The sequence below is a fragment of the Artibeus jamaicensis genome, unplaced genomic scaffold (assembly GCF_021234435.1).
Source record: "Artibeus jamaicensis isolate MK-2021 breed Jamaican fruit bat unplaced genomic scaffold, CSHL_Jam_final scaffold_614, whole genome shotgun sequence".
NCBI classification, from domain to species: domain Eukaryota; kingdom Metazoa; phylum Chordata; class Mammalia; order Chiroptera; family Phyllostomidae; genus Artibeus; species Artibeus jamaicensis.
The window spans coordinates 7,048,612-7,072,572 of NW_026522050.1; the positions used below are offsets into that span (position 1 = coordinate 7,048,612).

The 23,961-nt window shown below is 34.6% G+C and overlaps 3 protein-coding genes across 3 annotated transcripts; 1 reads left to right on the plus strand and 2 right to left on the minus strand.

The window, feature by feature from the left end:
• Nucleotides 1–4,765: 4,765 nt before the first annotated feature.
• On the minus strand, nucleotides 4,766–5,719 carry LOC119040869 (olfactory receptor 8K1). Its single transcript, XM_037133978.2, has one exon. It carries the CDS (start codon nucleotides 5,714–5,716, stop codon nucleotides 4,766–4,768), a length of 951 nt encoding a protein of 316 aa, XP_036989873.2. The 5' UTR covers nucleotides 5,717–5,719.
• A 7,175-nt stretch (nucleotides 5,720–12,894) lies between these two features.
• LOC119040867 (olfactory receptor 8K5-like) lies at nucleotides 12,895–13,830 on the minus strand. Its single transcript, XM_037133976.2, has one exon. It carries the CDS (start codon nucleotides 13,828–13,830, stop codon nucleotides 12,895–12,897), a length of 936 nt encoding a protein of 311 aa, XP_036989871.2.
• An 8,277-nt stretch (nucleotides 13,831–22,107) lies between these two features.
• Nucleotides 22,108–23,049, plus strand: LOC119050947 (olfactory receptor 5J2). Its single transcript, XM_037147475.2, has one exon. It carries the CDS (start codon nucleotides 22,108–22,110, stop codon nucleotides 23,047–23,049), a length of 942 nt encoding a protein of 313 aa, XP_037003370.2.
• The last annotated feature ends 912 nt before the right edge of the window (nucleotides 23,050–23,961 follow it).

Here is a 23,961-nt window from a genome sequence, read left to right on the forward strand (position 1 = left end):
AAAGTTTTTTGAGTAATTAGAATAAACAGTTCGAACTTTTTAAAGAATAATTAAGATAATGTTTTAGAATGGCATTCTTATCATACTCTAGGCATTTTCAGTCTTCTAATGAATACTAAGCAGTAATTGGGAGGGTAAAAAGTGGGCAAGTTGTCTTTATTCCCACCATTGCTTTATGGTGAATGAGTAATGTTGTTAGTCTTCTCAAAATGTGTGTGAAATAGTTCCTAAGTATCCTGAGTATTTTCATATAAAATGATAGGTCTAAATATAAAGAAAGTAAATTTATTCTGGAACAGCCTCTTATAGGACGCTGAATTTAAGGGCAACCCTCTGAATGAACATTCTCTTCCTGGGTTTTATTTTCTCATTAAGGAAGGAATAAAGGTTCTGTCCAGGAACCTAGTGGTCCACAGTTCTTAATATCTCACTACTGCTTTGGCAGAGCCTCTAGTCAAACAGAAGTTGTTCTTTATGAGGTCTTCTCCACTGCAATGTTTGCAAATTTATTTTACTATCAGATAGATGGCTTATCTAAATAGGTGTCATTATTACATGGATTACATATTAGGCTTCTATTTGTATATTAGAAGCCTGTATGTCATTAAATTTCATGAAAATTTTTTTTGAGAACATTTGCAATGGCTAATTCTACTCTCAAAAATGAGTTATCATTTGCAGTCTTGGTACCATGTACCCAGTTTTCTTTCACAGGTCACACCATGAAGCATACAGTTTTCATTTTAGCTAGTACTGCTGACATAAAACTATGAAGTAAATAATGTCAGTGAACAAATATCCATTGCTTCAGTGGTGGTATAATTTATTTTAAGCATCTAAGATGTAATAATGTCAGTCTTGATTTGGAAACATGTTTAGCACTTTACATTCTGTAAACAAGTTATAAATCTTGGAAACAAATCTTACTTTAAATATCACATTTTTGATTATGCATGATGTCCAGTTCTTTCCAAAATAGAAGTCGGGTGGCTCCATTTGATGAATGATTGAGATCTTTTCAAGGCCATTATACAAAAATAAGGTAAATGTTTTCTACCCACCTCTAATGGAGAGTCTGCTTCAGGTTCTTAGTGAGAATCTCTATGTGGCTGTTGCAGTAAGAGTTTATAGGCCCCTATGAACCTTTGACAGCTTAACTCAGAAGCACAGATGATTCTGGATTCCCCATGTTGCCTGTTATGTCCTTGGGGAAGATGCCACCTGGGATTGGAATCATCAGGCCTTCCTCTAGGAGTTCAGTCAGACGCCCCTTGAATCTCCTTTGTTGCAGTCTGGACCCATATTATTGAAGTTTCTCACCTATTATTCCCCTTTTGAAATTTTGTCATCATACAATGAAAATGACATCAATATATATTACTATCTGTTCTTAAAAATAAAAAACACTACATGAAAAAAGTCACAATGCAGTCTTTTTTCTTAGTGTTTTATTTTTTCCAAATTACTATGCATATATGTAAAACATTATTATGATGTGAAAGAATCCTTGTCATTTACAATAGAAATAAAAAAGATAATACTATTGTCAGCACAAGAGTACTTATTATGGTGTATATTTTTATATAGTGGCAAAAATTTAAAATATACAAATGACAAAGTTTCCATCACCCAAACGCTGGGCCAAATGCAAAGTGATTGATCTGAACTTCTCAATTTTATGCTGACATTAAAAATTTAAACAGTAAATAATGTTTTTGGTCCAAGAAAGATGATGATGAATTGTCAAATAAGAAAGTTACTGGGAACATGATGTGCTACTTTCCTTTATTTCTAAATAATAGAATTTTATTTGCTTGCTGACTATTACCCAATTTTTCCAAGGCTGGCCCCTTCATATATACAGAGAGAGCATGAATGCAGAACTTGAGTTCCAATGTTACCATGGATATATATCTAAACACTTGCATATCTAAATCTTGAATCAGTCAGTCATGTAATACTTGGTACAAAATAATCCTAACGTCATTCAATTTTGTGAATTTTGCCAGAAGTGAGAAATCCTGAAATATCTCATTTTTGACTAGGTTTAAATGCAAATTATTTTCAAGCATATTTATTGTTCTGCTATTTCCTTGCAACCCCTACATCTCGCAAGCATATTTGCAGTTCATTTTTTCTCATTCTTTTCCAGGTGGAAATCCAGTTTCCCCAGCATCCATGCTGAAAATGCCGTCTTTTCTTCTACTGTCTTGGCATCCTTGTTGAAATTATTTGACCATATATACTAGGGCTTATTTCTGGGTCCTGTATTCTATTTCACTGGTCTCTACATCTTTCTTTATGCTAGTATCACACATTGTTCATCACTATGCCTGATTTGAAATCAAGAGCTGAGACCTCCAACTTTGTTCTTCTTTTTCATATTTGTTTTTGCAATTTAGGGTTTCCTGAAATTCATATGAACTTTCAAATAGATTTTTCTACTTCCAAAAAAGCTATCATTGAGATGTTGGCAGAGATTACATCTAATCCATAGATTGCTGTGGGTAGTGTGCACATGTTAAGAATAAATCTTGCAATTAATGAACACTTGTTTGTTTCTTCTTTAATTTCCTTTAGCAGTATTTTGTAGTTTTTAATGTACAAGTCTTCCATCTCCTTGGTGGAAGTGTATTCTCAAATATTTTATTCTTTTTGATGCTATTATAAATAAAATTGATTTTAAACAATAAACTAATAAACTAGTAACTAAAAAACTAGTTTTTTTGAAACTAATAAAATTAGTTTTCAGATTGTTCATTGTTAGAATATAAAAATGCAATTGATTTGTATTATCTTTGTATCCTGCAAGTTTACTGAATTTTATATTAGTTATAACAGATTTTTCATACAATGCAGTTAACTTTTTTAAAAAACACATTTTGATTGCTCTTTTAAAATTACAAAATAAAAACATTCTCCTGATACAATTGCAGGCAAGCTAGAAGAATGTAGACTAAAAAGTAAATGTGCTCCCTCACCTCCACTATTCCCCTCTCCCAGCTATTCCCACTCCACTCCCCAGAGGTAACTGCCATTAACAGTTTGTTTTTTATTCTTCTAGGTTTAGGTCTTTTGAGTGTTACATTTTTTAAAAAGCCCTTTTTATTTGGGTGCTACTAGGGAATGCTATCAATATTGTTTAACTTGTCAATTGTGAAAAGTAATGGAAATAATAGAGTTTGGGAGAGGGATACATGCCAAGGTTGTGCAGTAGAGTATAAAATGTTGCTCTAGAAAATAAAAATTATTTATAATAATAAATATGGTTAGGAACAAAATCTGAAGATAACATGGTAAACAAAACTGATATGATCGAAGAACACAATTTTGTATTTCTTTTAGTTTGTTTAGCTTCTTTTATTTTATTTCATTTTCATTTTTAAAAATTAAAAAATCAAGTGTTATTGATGTTATAATTGAGCAATAAAATTGTATATATTTCAAGTGTACATCATAATATTTTGATATATGTATATATTAGGAAATGATTACAATAATTAAACTAATTACCACATCCATTAGCTCACAGTGTTCCTCTTTTTGTGAGTGTGTTGGGTAAGAACACTTAAGATCAACTCTTAATAAAATAAATTTAAGTATATTAAAAAGAGGGAAATAAAATGCATGGGTCAGAGATTTAAAAAAAGCCCTGTTAATTTACCGGTTTAATTCTTCACATTGTTTACTTGGTATATGAGGGTAGATTGATACAAGCATGATTGGGGCAGTGTAAGTATTTAATTTAAAAAAATGCCTATTTGAACAATAAGGAGAATACTAAGATGTAAGAAATCATACATTTGCTGAGTGGGTACACTTGAAGGAAACATTGTTTTAGCACAGAGTCCATGCAAAGTACTGTCTCTTTGCACACAAGCACATAAAAGAGACAAATAGACAGGAATGAAAATGCAATTAACCTTGGGTTGTATGTTATCTTCAATCTATGTTATCTTCAATCATTGTTTATAGATTTTTCAAAATACTGATGTCATTTCAGCAGATGACCACTTAAGTCATTGATGCTGAGTTTGCCAATTCAAAGTCAGCTTGTTTATCAGGAGGCTATGATAAACCAGAGTTAACCATAGTATGAGGACCTGTCAAGAGGGGCCCAAAGTCAGCCAGCATTGTGTTTATGGTTCCTAGTATAAAAATCTTCTCATTTGCCAAAAGTGAAAAATATTAACTCAGTCAGATTTGAAAATTCTATTCCAAGACAGTATGCTTTGTTTTCTATTTAGCCTAGATTCTTTATTTTTAATAAAATTTATTGGGGTGACAATGGTTAGTAAGCCTACATTCTTGAAAAGTTTGTTCTTGCTGTGTTATAACCAATCACACATTTACTTTCTTGACTCCTCTGTCTTGCCTACACATTCATCACTGTTCAATCTTATTTATTGTTAATACACCATGGCTACTATAAAATACATATTACTAATTTTCTGGTTAATTTTACACTATTTTAAATATGTAAGACTTTTTTTTCACCTCAGCAAGTTTATGTTATACCAAAAATTTGGTGTGATTTACTTACTTTATTTCTACATCTTGAAATATAATTTGGAACTTAAATTATCTGGCTACTATATTTATTGATGTGATTAAAGTGACAAAAGATGAACATGTAAGAGAAAATGTGTTTTATTCAGAAGGAGAAGAAAACTTTACTTGATAAGACATTTCCACCTTTTGATACTATAACTGGATTGACAGAATATTGAATAAAAACCCACTTTTGCAACTGAATCTTAAGATATTATATGCAGATTTTGCACCAATTAGTTAAAGTTCTCTTTAGTGCCTCTTTTACATCTTTGTTCCTTAGGCTGTAGATCAATGGATTCAGCATAGGGATCACCAGGGTGTAAAACACTGAGGCCATTTTATCAATATCAAAGGTGTGGCTGGACTTGGGTTGCAGGTAAATAAACAGTAATGTCCCATAGAACACGACCACCACTGTCAGATGGGAGCTGCAGGTGGAGAAGGCTTTGTATCTCCCCTCTGTTGACTTCATTCTCAGAATGGCCACAAGAATTAATGTGTAGGATACAAGAACAACCAAGAGGGAAGAGAGCAAATTACAGCCTGAAAAGATCAAAATGATCAATTCTAGTTCACGTGTGTCAGAACAGAGAATAGATATCAGAGGGAGGCAGTCACAATAAAAATAACTGATGATGTTAGAGCCACAGAAGGACAGTCTAAATAACTTAACTGTGAGAAACAGCGACACAAATGTGCTGTAGAGATAGGGTGTGAGTACCAGTACCCAACGCACTTTCTCTGCCATGATGACCAGGTAGAGGAGAGGTTTGCAGATGGCTACATAGCGATCATAGGCCATTGCTGACAGAATGAACAGTTCAGTGATGATGAAAATCTCAAATAAGGCTAGCTGAGCAGCACACCAATTGTAGGAAATTGTATTTTCATGCACCACAAAATTTGCCATCATTTTAGGGCCAATGACAGTGGAGTAACCAAGATCAGTAATGGACAAATGTCTAAGGAAAAAATACATGGGTGTATGTAGTTTGGAGTCCAAATGGGTCAAGATGACCATGCCTAGATTGCCCATTACTGTGACCAAGTATATGACCAGAAAGATCCCAAACAGAGGTGCCTGAAGTGCAGGGTTGTCCGTGATCCCCATGAGAATAAATTCAGTTACCTTGGTCTCTGCAGTGTGATTGTGTTTCTTCATATTTCTTAGGAACCTGTGTATAGAATTAATATTTACATTTGAGATGCTATCTTGTAAGAGAATTTAATACATAATATATAAGATACAAAGACATTTTGTCTTAAATTATAAATAGAGACAACTCTTCTCATCAAGCCAAAACTATAATACCTATGCTCACACTGTAGTATAAGTGTCTGAGCAATTAGCTTCCTCAATTGTACTGTTCCAACCATAGTGTTTTGACTTCTGAGACATTCATGTCAATGATATCCATCTCAAATAAATGTATTGCAACTACACAATTAGAAAAAGAGCTAAGCTGCCTCACCTGTAAAGGTCAGTTTTACAAAGACCTGGGTAACCTAGTAACTGACTGCTTGAATAACCCTGATTGTGCCTTTCTGCACTTTGCCCCAATACTGGCTCTGGTAGGGAAGTGTCTGGGGGGCTTGCAACAGTAGTAAGGCCCAGGTGGGTGTCCTCAAGCATTCCTAGCTTATAGCATCACTGTTTATAGTCTGAGACTGACATGACATATACAGTTATTGAGCCTTTGGTTAAGTACGCCTTAAAGGGTCAAGATATTTTGAAGTGGTTGTTTTGATATATCTATTGTGACCTCTTTTTTGACCTAAAGTCATTTTAAGTATGTTGAAAGACCAATCTATTTTAAGCTTTTTCAATATTTCAAGTAATTTGTAAACAGAGACGCCTAAACTGTATACCTTATATTATTGATAATCATCGTGTCTGCTTAAAGTAGCAAGAAAAAAGACTCGCTAAACTGCTGGTGGAATGATGAATCAGGCAGTGATGGGGGAAAATCTGACCATTATATACATATATTTCAGCACTTGTCGTTATAAATTCAGCTTGTTTACCCCATACAAAATCTAAGGCTGTGATATATTAATTTTAGAATTTTATTATTAATAGCTTATCCCTTATTTGACACATCTGTTGTTTCTTCCTATTGAATCACTCCTAATCATTTTCCAATCATACATCCCTCTTCAGCATACAAAGAACTTGGCTATTCCGATTATTCAGGAACTCTTAATGGAGATGCATGGAAAGAAGAATACAAATGACTATGAAGCACTGATAAGGGACTCACTGTGTGTTGGGCACTTTTCTGAGCACTTCACATATATTAACTCATGTGGTCCACACAGTCAGTAGGAAGTGGATAGTAAAACCATATCCATTTGAGAGTCAAGGAACCCAAGGCACAAGAGTGAAATAAATTAGCGATGGTCACTCAGATAGTGGAGGGTGGAGTCAGGATCCAAATAAAGCCATTATGTCTTCAAAATACATTTTTATAAACACAATGTTTTCTTTTCATTAACATCACCTCAAATAGAAAATAAAAAAAAGTGAAACGGAAGGGACACTTTGTACATATAGACAAAAGCCCTGTGACAAGAGGTGACTGAAATGCTAAGTTCACCTGAAAACTCAGGTGGGCTAAATGTACATGTCCTACACATTAATTCTATTAATGACACAAGATGTATATTGCTAAGAAAAAGGTTTTGTAGCACATAGTCCTCTTCAAGATCTTTGGTTTAAGCTGTCTACCCTCAGAAGTTTTCAAACCAGTGTTTTTTACTCACCTGAATGGAGAATCTACTTTGATTTCCTACTGTTTTAATCCTCATCCATCGTTAGAGACTGTATTTAGGTGTTCTTCTACCCTCTTGACACTCATTTTGTTAAAGTTTTAATCCTGATTAAAGGATAACAAATATTGCATAATATTACCCAAGGGAGAGAGCACTCTAGTTTCTGTTAATTATTCTGGGAATGTTCCATTAAGAAAAGTCAAAAATAGGGGCTTCCAAGAAGATGGAGGCATAGGCGGAAGCACTGTGCCTTCTCACACAACTAAGTTTAAAAACAACAAAGTTTTAGCAACAAAAACATAGTCAAACTACAGAAAATTGAACTACATGGAAGTCTGATAACAACAACCCCTTCAGCCAAACCAATGAACTGGTGAAGGAGCTAGCAGTGAGACGGACTGCTCACAGGCCCCAGTGGCAGGAAGCGGCAGAGGCAACTGCCATTGTCCCTCTCTGAAGCTGCCCTCACATACAGCATCACAAAACAGCTACCTGGGTGGTCCCGCCCTGGTGAACAACTAAGGCTCCTCTCCTCATACATAACAGGCACGAACAGATCAAAACATGGCTCAAGAACAACTCAGAGCTCCAGAGCCAATAAATCTAAGCGAGGAAGAAATAGCCAAACTTTCAGATGCACAGTTCAAAACACTGGTGATCAGGATGCTCACAGAACTGGTTTATTTTAGCCACAAATTAGAGGAATATATGAAGGATAAACTAATTGAAATGAAGGGAAATGCACAGGAAACCAATAGTAATAAAAAGGAAACTGGGACTCAAATCAAAGGAGTGGACCAGAAGGAGGAAAAAAATGACCAAACAGAAAAGGATGAAGAAACAAGAATTCAAAAAAATGAGGAGAGACTTAGGAACCTTCAGGACATCTTTAAACATTCCAACATCCGAATTATAGGTGTACCAGAAGGGGAAGAGGAACAGCCACCAGTGGGAAACTTACTTGAACAAATAATAAAGGAGAACTTCCCCAATCTGGCAAAGAAAATAGACTTCCAGGAAATCCAGGAAGCTCAGAGAGTCCCAAAGAAGTTGGACCCAAGAAGGAACACACCAAGGCACATCATCATTACATTAGCCAAGATTAAAATGAAGGAGAGAATCTTAGAAACAGCAAGAGCTAAGGGGACAGTCACCTACAAAAGAGTTCCCATCAGACTGTCAGTGGATTTCTCAAAAGAGACCTTACAGGCAAGAAGGGGCTGGAAAGAAGTATTCCAAGTCATGAAATCCAAAGACCTACATCCAAGATTGATCTATTCAGCAAAGCTTTCATTTAGAATGGAAGGGCAGATAAAGTGCTTCTCAGATAAGATCAAATTCAAGGAGTTCATCATCACCAAGCCCTTATTATATGAAATGTTAAAGGGACTTACCTAAGAAAAAGAAGATAAAAAATATGAACAGTGAAAGGACAGCCAACTCACAGTTATTAAGAACCACACCTAAAACAAAAGCAAATTAAGAGGACAGCTAGATCAGGAGAGGAAACATAGAAAGGAAGAAGTCACGGAGGGTTAGCAACAGGGGAGTGGGAGAAGGAGAACAGGGGAAAAGGTACAGAAAATAAGTAGCATAGATGGTAAGTAGAAAATAGGGGGGAGGGCAAAAATAGTATGGGAAATATAGAATCTAAATAACTTGAGACACATGGACATAAATTAAAGGGGGGAATGTTGGGAGAGGGGGTGTGCAGGGTGGCGGGGAATGAAGGGGGGAAATAGAACAACTGTAATGGCATAATTAATAAAATATATTAAAAAAATAAAAGTAAAAAATATTTCTTATGTGGGTCTAACCAAAAAAATAAATTATGCAATATCACTAAACACCAGAATTCTAAATATGTCTTTGTCAGTATCTCAGTTAAATAATATCATGTGCACATTAGGTACATTACATACACATACACACAATGTATGAGGAAATGAAATTTATGTCTTAGAAAGGATTATGGAACATTTGGTTGGCATAAACCAATGTTTTATGGCTTGTATTATGGCTGCCAATAAATCAGTAGTAAAAGTTTTTCCATCTGGTTATAAGGTTTATTTTAATTTTATCTGTTTTTAAGGATTTCTCTTTATCATTGGTTTTCAAAAATTTGATTATGATATATTTGGTTTAATTTCCTTTTTGTTTATTTTGTCTAGAATTATATTAGTTTCTTATATTTTTAGAATTACAGATTGTAAAAAAGTAAATTTGGAAGAAATTTTGGGCAACATTTCTTCCAATGGTTTTTGCCTGATATAGTCCATTTTTCCAAATTGGACCCACATTTAAATGTACAGTATGTAGCTTATTATTGTTCTGCAGATCACTGAGATGATTTTCATGGTGTTTGTTTAGTATTTTGCTTTCTCTCTAGCTTCATTTTGGGTAGTTTCTACTGAGATATATTTAAGTGTATTTATCATTTTTTTCCAGTGTATAATATGCTATTACTCTCATTCAATAACTGTTTGTTCATATCTAATATAGTGTTTTAGTCTCTGAAAGTCCCAGAAGCTTGGTGTTGTTATTAAACCATTCAGTTAGACTAAGCGTTGTTTTGTATTGGTGTACTCAGCCAATCAATACACAAGGTTGTGGACAGACCAGCCCTTGTAATTCTTACTATGACTGCATGATGCTCTTCAGGAGTACCACCAAGAAATGTTACAAAGGTACCAGTTTGCTACTTACAAGTCCTGGACGTTAGGTAGCACATCTGGGACCAAACATCAAGGTTGCAGGTAGAAATAGCTCCTAGGGTCTGAGGTTCCACTTTAATGGGGCTCTAGGGTAGGAACATAAGGTTTCTTGGCCTACTCTTCATTGGTAAATTTAAAACATAAGAGTCAAAATTTAAAGCACTGGAAGAGAAAATAGCATGTAGCCCAAAATGTCAGTTATAGAAATCAGTCAAGATCTGCAAAACAAAGGAGCCTCCATGGCAGGAGTCATCCTGACACTTTAACTAATTGTGTAGCTGGCAATGTATTTACTCAAGATTTTATTCTTTTATGACCAAGTAATATTCCATTGTATATATATGTACCACCACTTCCTTAGCCACTCATCTATTGATGGGCAGTTGGGTTGCTTCCATCACTTGGCTATTGGAAATAATGCTGCAATGAACATAGGGGTGCATATATACTTTCTAATTACTGTTTGGGATTTCTTCAAATATACACCCAGAAATAGAAATGCTGGTTCTGAAGGCAGTTCTATTTTTAATTTTTTGAGAAACCTCTATAATGTTTTCCGTTGTGGCTGTATCAATCTGCATTCCCAACAGTACACAAGGGTTCCCTGAACAAGGTGAAAAAAATGAAGAAGTACAAATTGGTACTAACAAAATAGTCACAGTGATAGTAACTCAGCACTGAGAATTAGTCAATAATATTATAATAATTATGTAAGTACTTGAAATAATGGGATGACCACCTTGTAAAGCATACCGCTATGCTGTGCACCTGAAACTAATACAAAATAAGGTTGAATGTATATTGTAATTGAAAAGAAAAAGACAGCAGTCTTTGAAGAGGATGTCTCTTTGAAATCAATGCCTGGGCAACCCAAACTCAAGTCTGGAACTTGGGTTACAAAAAGAAGGTAAAAAGCAAACACTAATGTTAGGGCTTATACTACAAACATATATACATATATATGTGTATACAGTTGTTTAAAGTCTTTGCCTGATAACTCTACTCATCACTGTTATTTCAGAATCTATGTTAATCATCTCCTGGGTGGGACCACATGGTCCTGTTTTCACATATGTGTAATACTTGTGATTGGATGGAGAATTTAATAAATTTTATGCTAAAGGGGATTGTAATATCTTTTTGTCTTCCTAAAAAAATATCTTCAGTGTTTTTTTTTTTACAAGGATCAGATAGCTCTTTCTTGAAGTTTATTTCCAAACTCGATGAGTAGCAGTCCTAAGTAACTTTTATTTCTAAAGTTTCTACTAGGTGCCCTGGTATTGAATAAGGACTCTATTCTCTGGATTTTGGAACTCTGATGTCTTCCTGCCCTGTGCAACCTCTGAACTGTTCAGCTTTACAAGTCCCTCATCATTCTTTTAACAGCCTTGTGGATTCTGACTATAGGCATTCCCAATTTAGTGTTCATCCACAAATGCAAGGAGATCTTTAATGGAGGAAAGGATGAGCAACAATATTTTGAGATGATGTGAGGGGAACAAAGAGCAACATGCCAGAAGTATGTCATCATTATCTGTAATTACTGTGAATGTATATGGATTAAATTATCCAAAAGTAGAGATTGGTAGAATAGATTTTTTAAAAAGTCATAATCCAACTATATGCTATCTGCAAGAGACTTACTTTATTTTATTTTATTTATTGTTGTTCAAGTATAGTTGTCTCCATTTCTCCCCATTACTCCCTCCAACCCCATCTATCCCCATCTCCCACCCTTGATTCTATGCCCCTTTGGCTTTGTCTATGTGTCCTTTACACATGTTCCTTGATGACCCTTTCCCCTTTTCTCCCCATTACCTGCCCCTCTGCGTTACTGTCAGTATGTTCTTTATTTCAATGTCTCTGGTTCTATTTTGCTCATTTGTTTGTTTTGTTGATTAGGTTCCACTTATAGGTGAGATCATATGGTATTTGCCTTTCACAACCTGTCTTATTTCGCTTAGCAAAATGCTTTACACAACACTGAAGAAAGAAATTAAGGAAGACAGAAACAAGTGGACACATATACTGTGTTCATGGATTGAAAGAATTAACATCATCAAAATGTCCATACTACCCAAAACAGTTTATAGATTTAACTCAATTCCTATTAAAATACCAATGATATATTTCACAGATATAGAACAAATATTTAAAAAAATTATATGGAACCATATACAACCATGAGGAGCTACAGCGATTTTGAGAAGAAGAACAAAGTAGGAGGGATCACAATACCTGACATCAAACTATATTACAAGGCCATAGTAATCAAAAGAGTCTGGTACTGGCATAAGAACAGACACATAGCCTAGAAATAAACCCAAGTCTCTATGGTCTATTAATATTTGACAAAGGGGGCAGAAGCATAAAATGGAGTAAAAATAGCCTCTTCAATAAATGTTGTTGGGAGATTTTGACAGCTATATCAAAAGAGAGAGAGAGAGAGACTTACTTTTTTTACACTGTTGTAGTAGACTCAGAAAACAGAATAAAAACAAAATTAAAAAGACCTTTGAACTAAAAAATAATAACAATTAAAAGACAGAAACAAACATATAGTTTACTTAGGTAGAATTTAGTGTTTCACCTGGGAGAAATGTCAGGTTCTATGATTTTACTAGATGAAACACTTAGTTAAAAACAAGAAATGCTAAGGAAGAAGTATCATTTAATTGAGATCTGAAATAGGAGGATTGACTTGGCTGAATACTAGGGAAACAATCTATTTTTTGTGCATTATAATTAGTTTTTGCTCTGGAGTCAAAAGAATGTAATTATAAATATTAGAAATATTGTGACATTTGCCTTTATCAGAGTGTATTAGAACAATATTCCATACTGAATATAAAATTCAAAGTTTGCACCGATTCTTAAAGACCCTATAGAAGGCTTTTTTTACCTCTTTGTTCCTTAAGCTGTATATCAAGGGATTGAGCATAGGGATCACTAAAGTGTAAAACACAGAGGCCATTTTATCAGTATCAAAGGAGCGAGTAGATTTGGGCTGTGTGTACATAAACAGTAGAGAACTATAGAATATAACCACCACAGTCAGATGAGAACCACATGTGGAAAAAGCTTTTTTCCTGCCCTCTGCAGAATGCATTTGAAACATGGCTCTCAGAATCATAATGTACGATACCAAAACTACCAGCAGGGAAGACAGCAAATTAAATGCTGAAAACAATATAATCAGCAATTCTATTTCTTGTGCATTTGAACACAGCAAAAGTAACAAGGGAACATCATCACAGTAGAAATGATTTATGATATTAGAGCCACAAAAGGTCAACGTAAAAATCTTGATAGTGAACATTAGAGCCTGAAAGCTGCTATAGAGGTAAGGAATGCCCACCAGCACATGACAGCGTCTCTGGGACATAATGACATTGTAGAGCAAAGGGTTGCAAATGGCCGAATAGCGGTCATAGGCCATGGCAGACAAGATGAAAAATTCACTGATAATAAACATAAGGAAGAAAGCCAACTGTGTGGCACATGCATAATATGAAATGATATTTTGATCCATAACAAAATTTGCCAGCATCTTGGGACAAATGACAGTAGAATTACCAAGATCGATGAAAGCCAGGTGTTTGATAAAAAAATACATAGGTGTGTGTAGGCGGGAGTCCACCTGGGTTAAGATGATCATGCCCAGGTTGCCTACCACTGTGACTGTGTAGACAATGAAGAAGACCATGAAAAGTGGCATCTGCAGCTCAGGCTGCCTTGTGACTCCCATCAGAATGAATTCAGTCAATGATGTTAAATTCTGCTGGCCCATCTAGTCCAGTTGGCTCTTCTGGAAAGAAACAGAGGGGTTGTTATTAGCCTCCATGTACTGTCATTAAACAGATTACAATCTTTACAGACACATTGAAAATTATATTTTTTATAATAGGGAATAGAAAAGAGTTTCCACATCTGATTTTAAAATGAAAATAAGTGATAGAATCTTTACTGGTCAAGAGAAAAGATCCACAGGAAACATGTGAAGTGATGTGACAGGTTAAACCCTCACTAGACTCAACAATGTTTGGAACATATCTATTGATTTTTTAACAGCCATTAGATGTTAGATATATTTATTTAATCTGCACAATAACATCCCAACTTTTCTTTAGTACACTTACATTTCTATCAGAGAATACTTGTGAATATTTGTATTTTCTAAATGAGAGAAGCAGAGATAATATGAAGTGAACGAAGTTTAAGATTTTAGGTCCCTCATTTGCACTTTTAAGAACTGGGTGGGGCCTTAACAATACACTCACAAACTGATTTATTTTTGTCAAAGTTGCAAATGTAAGATATTTAAACCTCAATCAAGCCTAATTTCTCTTCCCATTACAACTTTACTCCACATTCAACTAATATCATAGTTGATATCAACTATTGATTGCCATGTGTACAAACATTGGTGGTGTCCAGCTAAAGAGAGATTGAGTTAATAATACTTAATTTGATGTGTAGTGGGTAAGTTTGCAAGAATCAAATTTATTATTGAATAATGCAATCCACTCTGGTGTTGTAATGGCTTCTACGAATTCTCTTACCACACAAAATGCTGAGATGTGTCTGGAATTTTACTAATACAAATAATGCATTTATAATTTTATGATGGATGTGACTACTTATTCTTCACTGACCACTGAAATTTTTAAAACTATTTTTTTCATTCTAATAATTACTCAGATTTATGCCTTAATATACATGTATAACTTTTATTCATTTCTTAAGAAGAAAATCTTTAAATTAGTATAAACTTCAAGAGGTATAAGGTTTGAATCTATTTCTACTAAAATATATGGTTTATATCAATATTTGGGCATTTTGAATATTTAATTTTATATGCTTCCTTTCCTCTATATGCTATTTATATGCACTCATTAATTTCTTTATTGTGAATATAATAAGGCATATAAAGCATTTAAAATATTTATTTGAACATTTATTATGTCTCATATTACTGTCAATTTATTTCTTGGATTGTACAATGGAGTATATATAAAATATGACACTGTGATTTTCAAATATTCCAGTGATAAGTACTGACCTCTTCATTTTGTAAAACTTACATGGGAAACCAGTAAGACAAAGCAGAACTGCTCTGATTCAAGACAGAAAAGCTGCTTTAGCTCAATTCCCCTCATGTTTCCTGCCCCTCATGTTGAATTTCCCTTCAGTGAAAATCTGGAACTCTAAGTGTGATTCTCAATGGAGGAGTAATTGGAGTTTAAAATATTTAGCCAGTTAGAATACAAAACAGAATTGTGTGATGAAATGCTCAGCTTTAGACTGAACAACTATCCGGTAAAAACTTCTGGGAGCCCAGCAGAAGGTCCAAACCTATAGTTTAGAGGAGCTGAGTCAGGAACCACCTATGGCTATTGACAGAATTCTAGGAATCTGTAATTTTGGGGTGTCCATTTAGCCAATCTGATTCAAGGCATAATGCATGGGAGGGATGGGGGAGGAAACTGAGAAAGTTCCTCGGTCACATCTATCCCTCTTCCCTAGATGAAGTTGTCTGCTGTTTCTCCATTGAGCCCACTCTGCTTTCAAGTTCTTTCCTCTTTCACAGTGAGAACAAGTGCTGCAGGACCTGCTATCCTGTTTTTCTGCAGATGCACTGGATTAAGCAAAGAAATTCAGAATTCCAGTACCATGTTGAAGTCTTCGATGCTTTGCTAAGTGTTGTGGACAAAAAAGGGACCACCTGCTAAGCCTGACGACCTCAGGGAGGCCTGCGTGATGGCACTGCAAACTTCGAGGGGGGAAACAGGGCAAAGAAGGAAAAGGGTCATTCAGGAACATGTATGAAGGACCCATGGACAAACACAAGGAGGAGAGGACTGAATGTGGGAGGTGGGAGTGGGTAGGGCAGGAGAGAGTAATGGGGAAAATATGGGGACAACTGTAATTGAACAACAATAAAAAAGTTTTCATTGAAAAAGTCATATGATAGCTGTTTTTAAACAATAACAACAACAAAAACTTCCAGACCCTAAAGTACCTCATAGGATAGTCTGAAGTTAAAAACTTCTAACTGAAAGCAGGTCATGACAAGCAGTCATGTCCTAGGCTGTAAACTTCCCTGACAAAAGTCAATCCTTTCCTTAACTGAGCCTTTGTTGTCTTTTTGCATCTGAAATAACACACCTCTGCAATGCCAAATTTCCTTTTTCGGATTCCCCAAAGCATAGGCACTGCACCAGAGGGAGATCACAAATCCTGTCATTGTTGTTGTTATTATGTTAATAGTGGAGCATTAACTATTCTGTACTCACTTGTGTAAGAGAAGTATGTGTCTATCACTTAATTTTTTGTCCAATCCCAGAGGTCTCCCCACTTTGCTTTCTTCTGCCTCCCTAATCTATCGCCAATGGATTTCATGCAACCCAGTTATGCCTCCTCTTTTGATTGCAATGTATGAAATAAAGTGAAAAGCTGCCATTTTCCAAAGTATTTTCTCAGTCCTTTGAGGTTTTGCTTCTTGGCAATTATCACCAGTTTGCTCAAATAAACTCATAAAAATTCTTATACATTTGAAAGTATCTTACATTGACATAATTATTCTAGTGTTTGTTTCAGTTATCTACATTTTTTAGTGTCAGTTATTACCTCTCTCAGAAAACATATAATTTTCTTTTGCTTTGCTCATTCTTTGTTTGTTAAAATTTACATTTTCATTTTATTGTGGTAAGAATACTTAACATGAAATATGCTCTGCTAAAGATTTTTAATGTACAATACACTTGGTTTATAAAGCTTATCTGAAAAAACAAACCAAGTAGTAAGCAGCCTTGAGGAAATAAACAAATAACTAAAAAATATTGGGAGTTTAATCCTTGTGTATAAATGTGTATATCCTTATATTAATATTATTTGCAGTTTATAAAATATTACATGGGTAATACATGTATTAAAATGCTCTTGGTAAAAAATCACATTGAATATATTATATCACATATAATATAACATTTATCAAATATTATATAACATATATTAAAATGATTTATTGTTTACCTGAAATGTGAATGTATTTGGGAATCTTGTTTTTGTTTGGAGTCCAAACTTTAATAAGTTCTAATAGATGAGATTAGTGATTTTTTAATGATATTAATAATTCTCTATTCACTTGTAATATCCAAATGCCACTAGCAACTTTCATAAATAAAATAGATCTATGAATCTAGTCAATTAATAAAATTTAGTGCCATAAAAATACCATTCTATGCCAGGCAATTCCAGCTAATAAAGAAGAAAATAAATTTTTTGTGGTAGTTTAGAGTCAGCTGTCAGTAGCTATAAGAATGTCCATAATCAGAAGATGGGAATCATGGAAAATTACCAACATCCAGGTGATAAAACAAACACAAATCCTATACACTGACCTTTAATGAAGAATTGGCTTTTCTTCTCCTAAGTTACTTTTACTTTAAGTAGAGATAATTTATGTTTCTTGTTCTTCTTTGAGATACTCCCTGAAGAAGTGGCATATAATTCATACTCACGTCACCTGAGAGATTTTTAGAATAGTGCCTCGTGGCACACATTACCCAGGACACCCTACCCATTCCCTGGTGAGAACATGTGAGGAACAATTCGAGGTAAGCCACTAAACAACATAAATGATCTGAACAGTCCACGGAGACCTAAATGACATAAAGGTACTCACTCACTCAGAGTCATCAATGATTAAAATAACTACAGAAAATACTTTGACATCAATTTAGCCCAATAAATTTGGCATCATTCCAAAAGTTGTGGTAAACTTATAAATGACATCATATCAAATTTTTTATTTGAATTTATTATTGAAATAAAAATATGTAGTAAACACTGGGTTAGAAATATATTATAGACCTGTGTGAGATAGATACACTATTCTCATATTCTGAGGACCTCAAGCTCATACAACCCATGTAGTTTGCCCAAAGTCACCTGATTGATAACTAAGAGATATGAAATTAATGCCTCACCCTAAAATGAGTAATATATATATTTTTGTTCTTTCATATGACAAACCTTTGTAACAGTTATTGGAATACAATGTGCTCAATGATTGCCTCAATAGTAGTGTTTCCTGAGGTGAGATCTCACCACTCTTGGATAATGTTCAATATAACCTTATTGAGAGCAAAATCTGAGATAAGATTGTCTAATTCATCTCTCATAAATGGTACTCATGCCTTCCTCCTCTACACCTTCCATATGTGTGAGAATTGGTTTGGGCCCCAGATCTTCCTCGTTGGGGGATTTCACACTGTTTAATGGTCTATGGATGGCAAACAGTAGCACCTCTGTTGCTTGAATTCCATGGTTGCTGTGTGCTCGGGAGGTCAGATTAGGTTCATTTGATTGTTAACTGCACAGACTCGGGTTCAATAGGTGCTAACTGGTTTCTGTGAGCACTTGTAGAGGGATGGAGAAATGCTTCCTGTTGTTTTATGAAGGATACTTTAAAAAATTATTAGTGGCTGGCTTCAACATCTCTTCCTCAAAATAGTTACTTATCATGATCTAATCCTCCTGTAACAGTGGGCTCCATTTGTTTCCCACACCAAGACACAACTTCCTTTGACCAGCTAAATATTTTTTCATAGGTATTGTTCATTCATTCATTCATTCCTCCTGATCCTTGCTTAGACCATTGTCAGTATATTAACTTATAACCCTGGTCTTTTTGGTAAAGGCTTATTAATTTTGCCTTTCCTCCTTTTATCTATTTGACTTAAAAACATTTTAAATACATTTATTGCTTTCTAGAATCTTGATATAGACATGTTCTTTTTCATTATGCTTTGCAACTGGATGGTAAAGCATCCTGAGAAATTATGTCTTTTATGGGACCTTCCCTGTAACAATCCTGTAAAGTCACTTCTAGTGGCTATGGTGCTACTACTCAGACCACTTTACACTCATTTTTTCAGCCTGAAGCTTCCTCCCTTGTGCAGATGGCAAAATCCAAATTTCAACCTGTGTGAGGAAATGTGGTTACTGATTTGCAGATAAGGCTCTTTTTTTTTTTCCTGAGAAGATGCAATTTTATTTATAATGTTTCCAGGTATTGCTCCCCGGCTCTTTAGAAATAGCCATTATCAAGCCGGATTCAATCTAGCACATTCTAGCCTTACAAAGGAAATCCCAGTCCATATTATACCTTAATAAAATACTATCCACTTTATGTATGTTATCTACAATCACCATTTCTGCTTTGTTTTCACCCTTGGTTCTATGCTGCCTTTTATTCTTAGTAAGATTTTTTACATCACACAACTTAGGGAAACCAGTTCCACTGAGATACCTTGAGAAAGTCTCTTGAGAAACCACAGTGCAATCCAGAGTATAATTTTTTGTTGTAATTTCTTCAGTATAATTGGTGTCTGAACTACAGGGATTCTGGTCTCATTAGAAGTATATATGTGCATGTATGTGTATGTATATATATATATATATATATATATATATATATATACACACACATACTTGTTTCTTCTTTCAAGTTTGTCCTCAGTGAGGAAGAAATTGCAGATGGAACACCATCATTACATTTTTAAAAATATTTTTTGTTTTTTGTTTTTTTACTTGATATACATATCTATCTAAAACCTAGAGTTATTCAGTTATCTGTCATTAAAATATTGATTATTCTGAATCTCAAAAAATATATTAACTGATTTCATTTCTAAGAGGAGAGTAAGAAACCTTGGACATAGATGTGAGCTTTCTAAATAAACTAATATCCTAAACTTTTAAATATCATCGGTAAGTTAAATTCATTTTTAGTGTCTTTCTATTTCTTTTAATTTTTTTTATATTTAGAACTCATTTGACAAATGATTGGAAATTTAAATGTGATAGAATCTTATTGGTGTTTTGATTCGCAAAGTTCATGTAATTATGTAATTTACTTTACAATGTTGCCATCAAATTTTGCCACTAAAGTTATTAGTTTTACATTTGGGTAGTTAATTTCTAATACCTTTTAAACATGCTGTTTCCTAAATTATAGTTAACAATAAAATTCCACAAGTGATATTTTATTAACAATTTCCATTATGTCTCTAAGATTAGCAGAAGAAAGAGCATGTGATAGACAGCTCTATGATAGAAAATGTAGTTCTGAATAGTTGTTGAAAGTACTCTTCCATATTGTCAAATCTGCTTGTAATCTGTAAGGAGCATGTTAGATATGAAAAATATAGGTATTTATTTCATTTATCACACATTTAACAAGGTTAGTTTGCAAATGATAACTTAAGATATCCATTTGATTACTAAAATAAACAAACAGATAAAAATAGTTCTTAAGAATTGCAGAAATGATAAAAAAAGAAATTCTTCAATTACAGTGGTTTTGAAGTTTAATACTGATCGCCATGTTCCAAAATATATAGTACACTAAATGTATATCACTATTTTATCTAGCTCTATTTCAACTAGTTAAATAGATAGCTATGAAGCTATCTATTTAAGTGTTTAGTGTACTCAAAGAACAGTAAATACTTTACTGGAGTTGTCTTTTTCGATCCTCTCAGCAATCTTGGAGAACTAAATATAATTACATCATGAATCTGGGAAGTTAAATAACATTGTTTAATGAAATAAAACCAATTGTTGTCAACAATAGGATTTGACCCACAGTTAATGGATTCCAACTTTCTCATCATTGTGGCAATTAAATGTATTAATTAAAATAGACAGATGGTATAGATTACAGATAAACCAACATAATAATATTTTCTTTATTATAGTTTCTAAAATGAAACCGCAACTTAATAGAGAAGAAGCAAGAGACAGTTAATTCTGAAACACAAATAAACAGCTCTGAGTAAAAAGTATAGTTATCCAATAATCCAATGGAAACTGCATTTTTAGAAAGACTTAAGTTGTTTAAACTATCTATTATAGGATGCAAAATATAAAGAAGTATCACAGAGCACTTGGTGAGTATATATTTTCTCATTCCTAATTCTTGTGTTTTTAAAGTCTCCTAAAATTATTTGAGATCTCAGGGAAAGCTGAAAGCCTCTATCTGGTCCAAACAGGCAAGATACGGGATTCTGTGTCATAGGTCTCAGAGTGAACAACCTTCCAAGGCTGTTTTTCTATCATGAACATGAGGAAGATTGTCCTGAAGCAGGCATCCTGGCTAATTTTACTGGTTATCATGCCAAAGACAGGCTTTTGTTTCATATGTTTTAAAGTAGGTGTTGACACTCAAATGCCTTTCATGGAAACAGAAGCCAGAATCCTTGGCATTTTTAAATGTCATTACTATAGGTACCTGCACCCTCTTAACCCATGAGGTGGTCATTTTGCTGTCTATAATAATGTCATTGAGATCACTGCCATATCTAAGTTTAAAATAAATGTAATTTTCAGACTCTTCTTTTTAAAAATATTTTATTTATTTATCTTTAGAGGGGAAGGGAAGGAGAGAGGGAGAGAAACATCAATGTATGGTTGCCTTTCATGTGTCCCCTGCTGAGAACTGGCCTGCAGGGAACTGGTCTGCAACCCAGGCATGTGCCCTGACTGGGAATTGAACCACGATTGTTTGGTTTGCAGGCCCGCATTCTATCCACTGAGCTACACCAGCCAGGTCAGACTCTTCTCATTAAATAATTTCCTACTTCAGAACAAAATCAGAGGAGAAATACATAGAATAGCTATTTACTTTTCTAATGGTATGCATGCTATTAATTTCAATCATCATTAGTGTCTTAGTGCTTGGTGTAACTTTAGTCTTAAAGTGGACACGTTAGTGGCAGACTGAAGCTGTGAGAAACAAAGAGTTTTTTCACCTTCTGGTTTCTATGGACTATAATCATATAAAGCAACATCACTGGAATGAACTTAGAGACCATTTTATCCACTTATTAGTTTTATTGATGAAAAATCTCAGATTCAAAGAAAGGATATTTTTTATCCAATGGGGAACATCAGTAATTGTCTGTATCTGTATTCCCTACTATATAACATATGATATATTTCCCTAATATATTGTAATCTCTGTTTTTTCACAACAGATCTTATGAAAAGAAACAAACAAATGACTGAAAAGAATGATACGGTGGTGACTGAGTTTATTCTTTTGGGATTGACAGACCACCCGGAACTGAAAGTTGTGCTTTTTGTGTTGTTCTTGGTGATTTATGCCGTTACCTTGGTGGGAAATCTGAGCATGATCATCTTAATCCGAATCACTCCCAAGCTCCACACACCCATGTACTTTTTCCTCAGCTGCCTTTCTTTTGTAGATGCCTGCTATGCATCTGCCATTGCACCCAAAATGCTGATAAACCTCCTGGTTGTGAAGGGAACCATCTCTTTTTCTGCTTGCATAGTACAGCATTTGTGTTTTGGGATATTTATTACCACAGAAGGTTTTTTGCTATCAGTAATGGCCTATGATCGTTACGTGGCGATTGCAAATCCTTTGCTTTACAGTGTGGCCATGTCTAAAAGGAAGTGTGTAGGGCTGGTCATTGGGTCATGGATATGTGGAACAGTTAACTCTTTAGTACACACAGTGAGTCTGGGCAGACTGTCCTTCTGTAGGCTGAATGTTGTCAGCCACTTCTTCTGTGATATTCCCTCACTCCTAAAGCTGTCATGTTCTGACACCACCGTGAATGAGTTATTGCTCTTAACTTTCTCTGGAGCCATTGACGCCACCTTCTTGGTTGTGATGATTTCCTACATGTTCATTGTTCTTGCTATCCTGAGAATCCACTCAGCAGCAGGCAGATGGAAAGCCTTCACCACCTGTGCTTCTCACTTGACTGTTGTGACCATATTCTATGGTACCATAAGCTTTAGTTACATTCAGCCAAGCTCCCAGTATTCTGTAGAACAAGAAAAGGTCATTTCTGTGTTCTATACACTAGTCATCCCCATGTTAAACCCACTGATTTATAGTCTGAGAAACAAAGAGGTAAAGGAAGCTGTGAAAAGGGCCTTAGAGATGAAACGTTTCCCCTGTAGAGTTTAAGTCATAGTAAATACTACCCCATCCTACCAGTTGCTCCTCACTTTCTATAATTCCATGAATGTAAAGTCTTTAAGGATACATAAAATTTTTCCTTTTTTAAATTCCTAAAAAAATTCAACCATAGTTTACATGCAATACTATTCTACACCAGTTGTAGATGTACAGCAAAGTAGCCAGAAACCCATGTAACTGCACTGCTTGAAGCACCTGCCTGCAGGGTCGTGTGAGGAGGCAGCCAATAAACAAAACTTGTTTAATTCATACAGCTGTCTCACAAAAATAATACCCTATGACATTGGTCTCCTGATAGTCAAGGTTATCAATCTATAAATCAACACTAAATCCAGTACTACATTTATATTTTTCTGTTATTTGGAAAAAACAATTATATAATCATACTCTCATTTAAGAACATAAAAACATAGTTCTTTCAAGGAAAAGAGTATATTGGTTCTCAGATTTCCAAGAATACAGTTATGCTCTAGCTAAAATTTGCCTTTATTGACTTATATTTTAACTCATTTAATAAGTGGTTATGATATTGCAATTTATAATAAGAAAAATATATTTGGTCTTTGTCCTGGATTCCAGCATAGCTCCTAAAACCCTTTTATCACCCCAAATGCTGATAAAGCTCCTGGTTTGAAGGGAACTATTTTTTTTTGCTTGCATGGTACAGCATTTGTGTTTTGGAGTGTGTTACCACAGGTTTCTTGATGTCAGTAATGGCATATGATTGTTACATGGTGATTACAAATCCTTTGCTTTACAGTGTGGCCATGTCAAAGAGGAAATGTGTAGGGCTGGTCATTGGGTCATGGATATGTGGAAGGATTAGCTCATTAATATACACAATAAACTTGGGTAGAATTTCCTAAGTGTAGAGAACCTGGAAGCTATCTTTTGTTATGT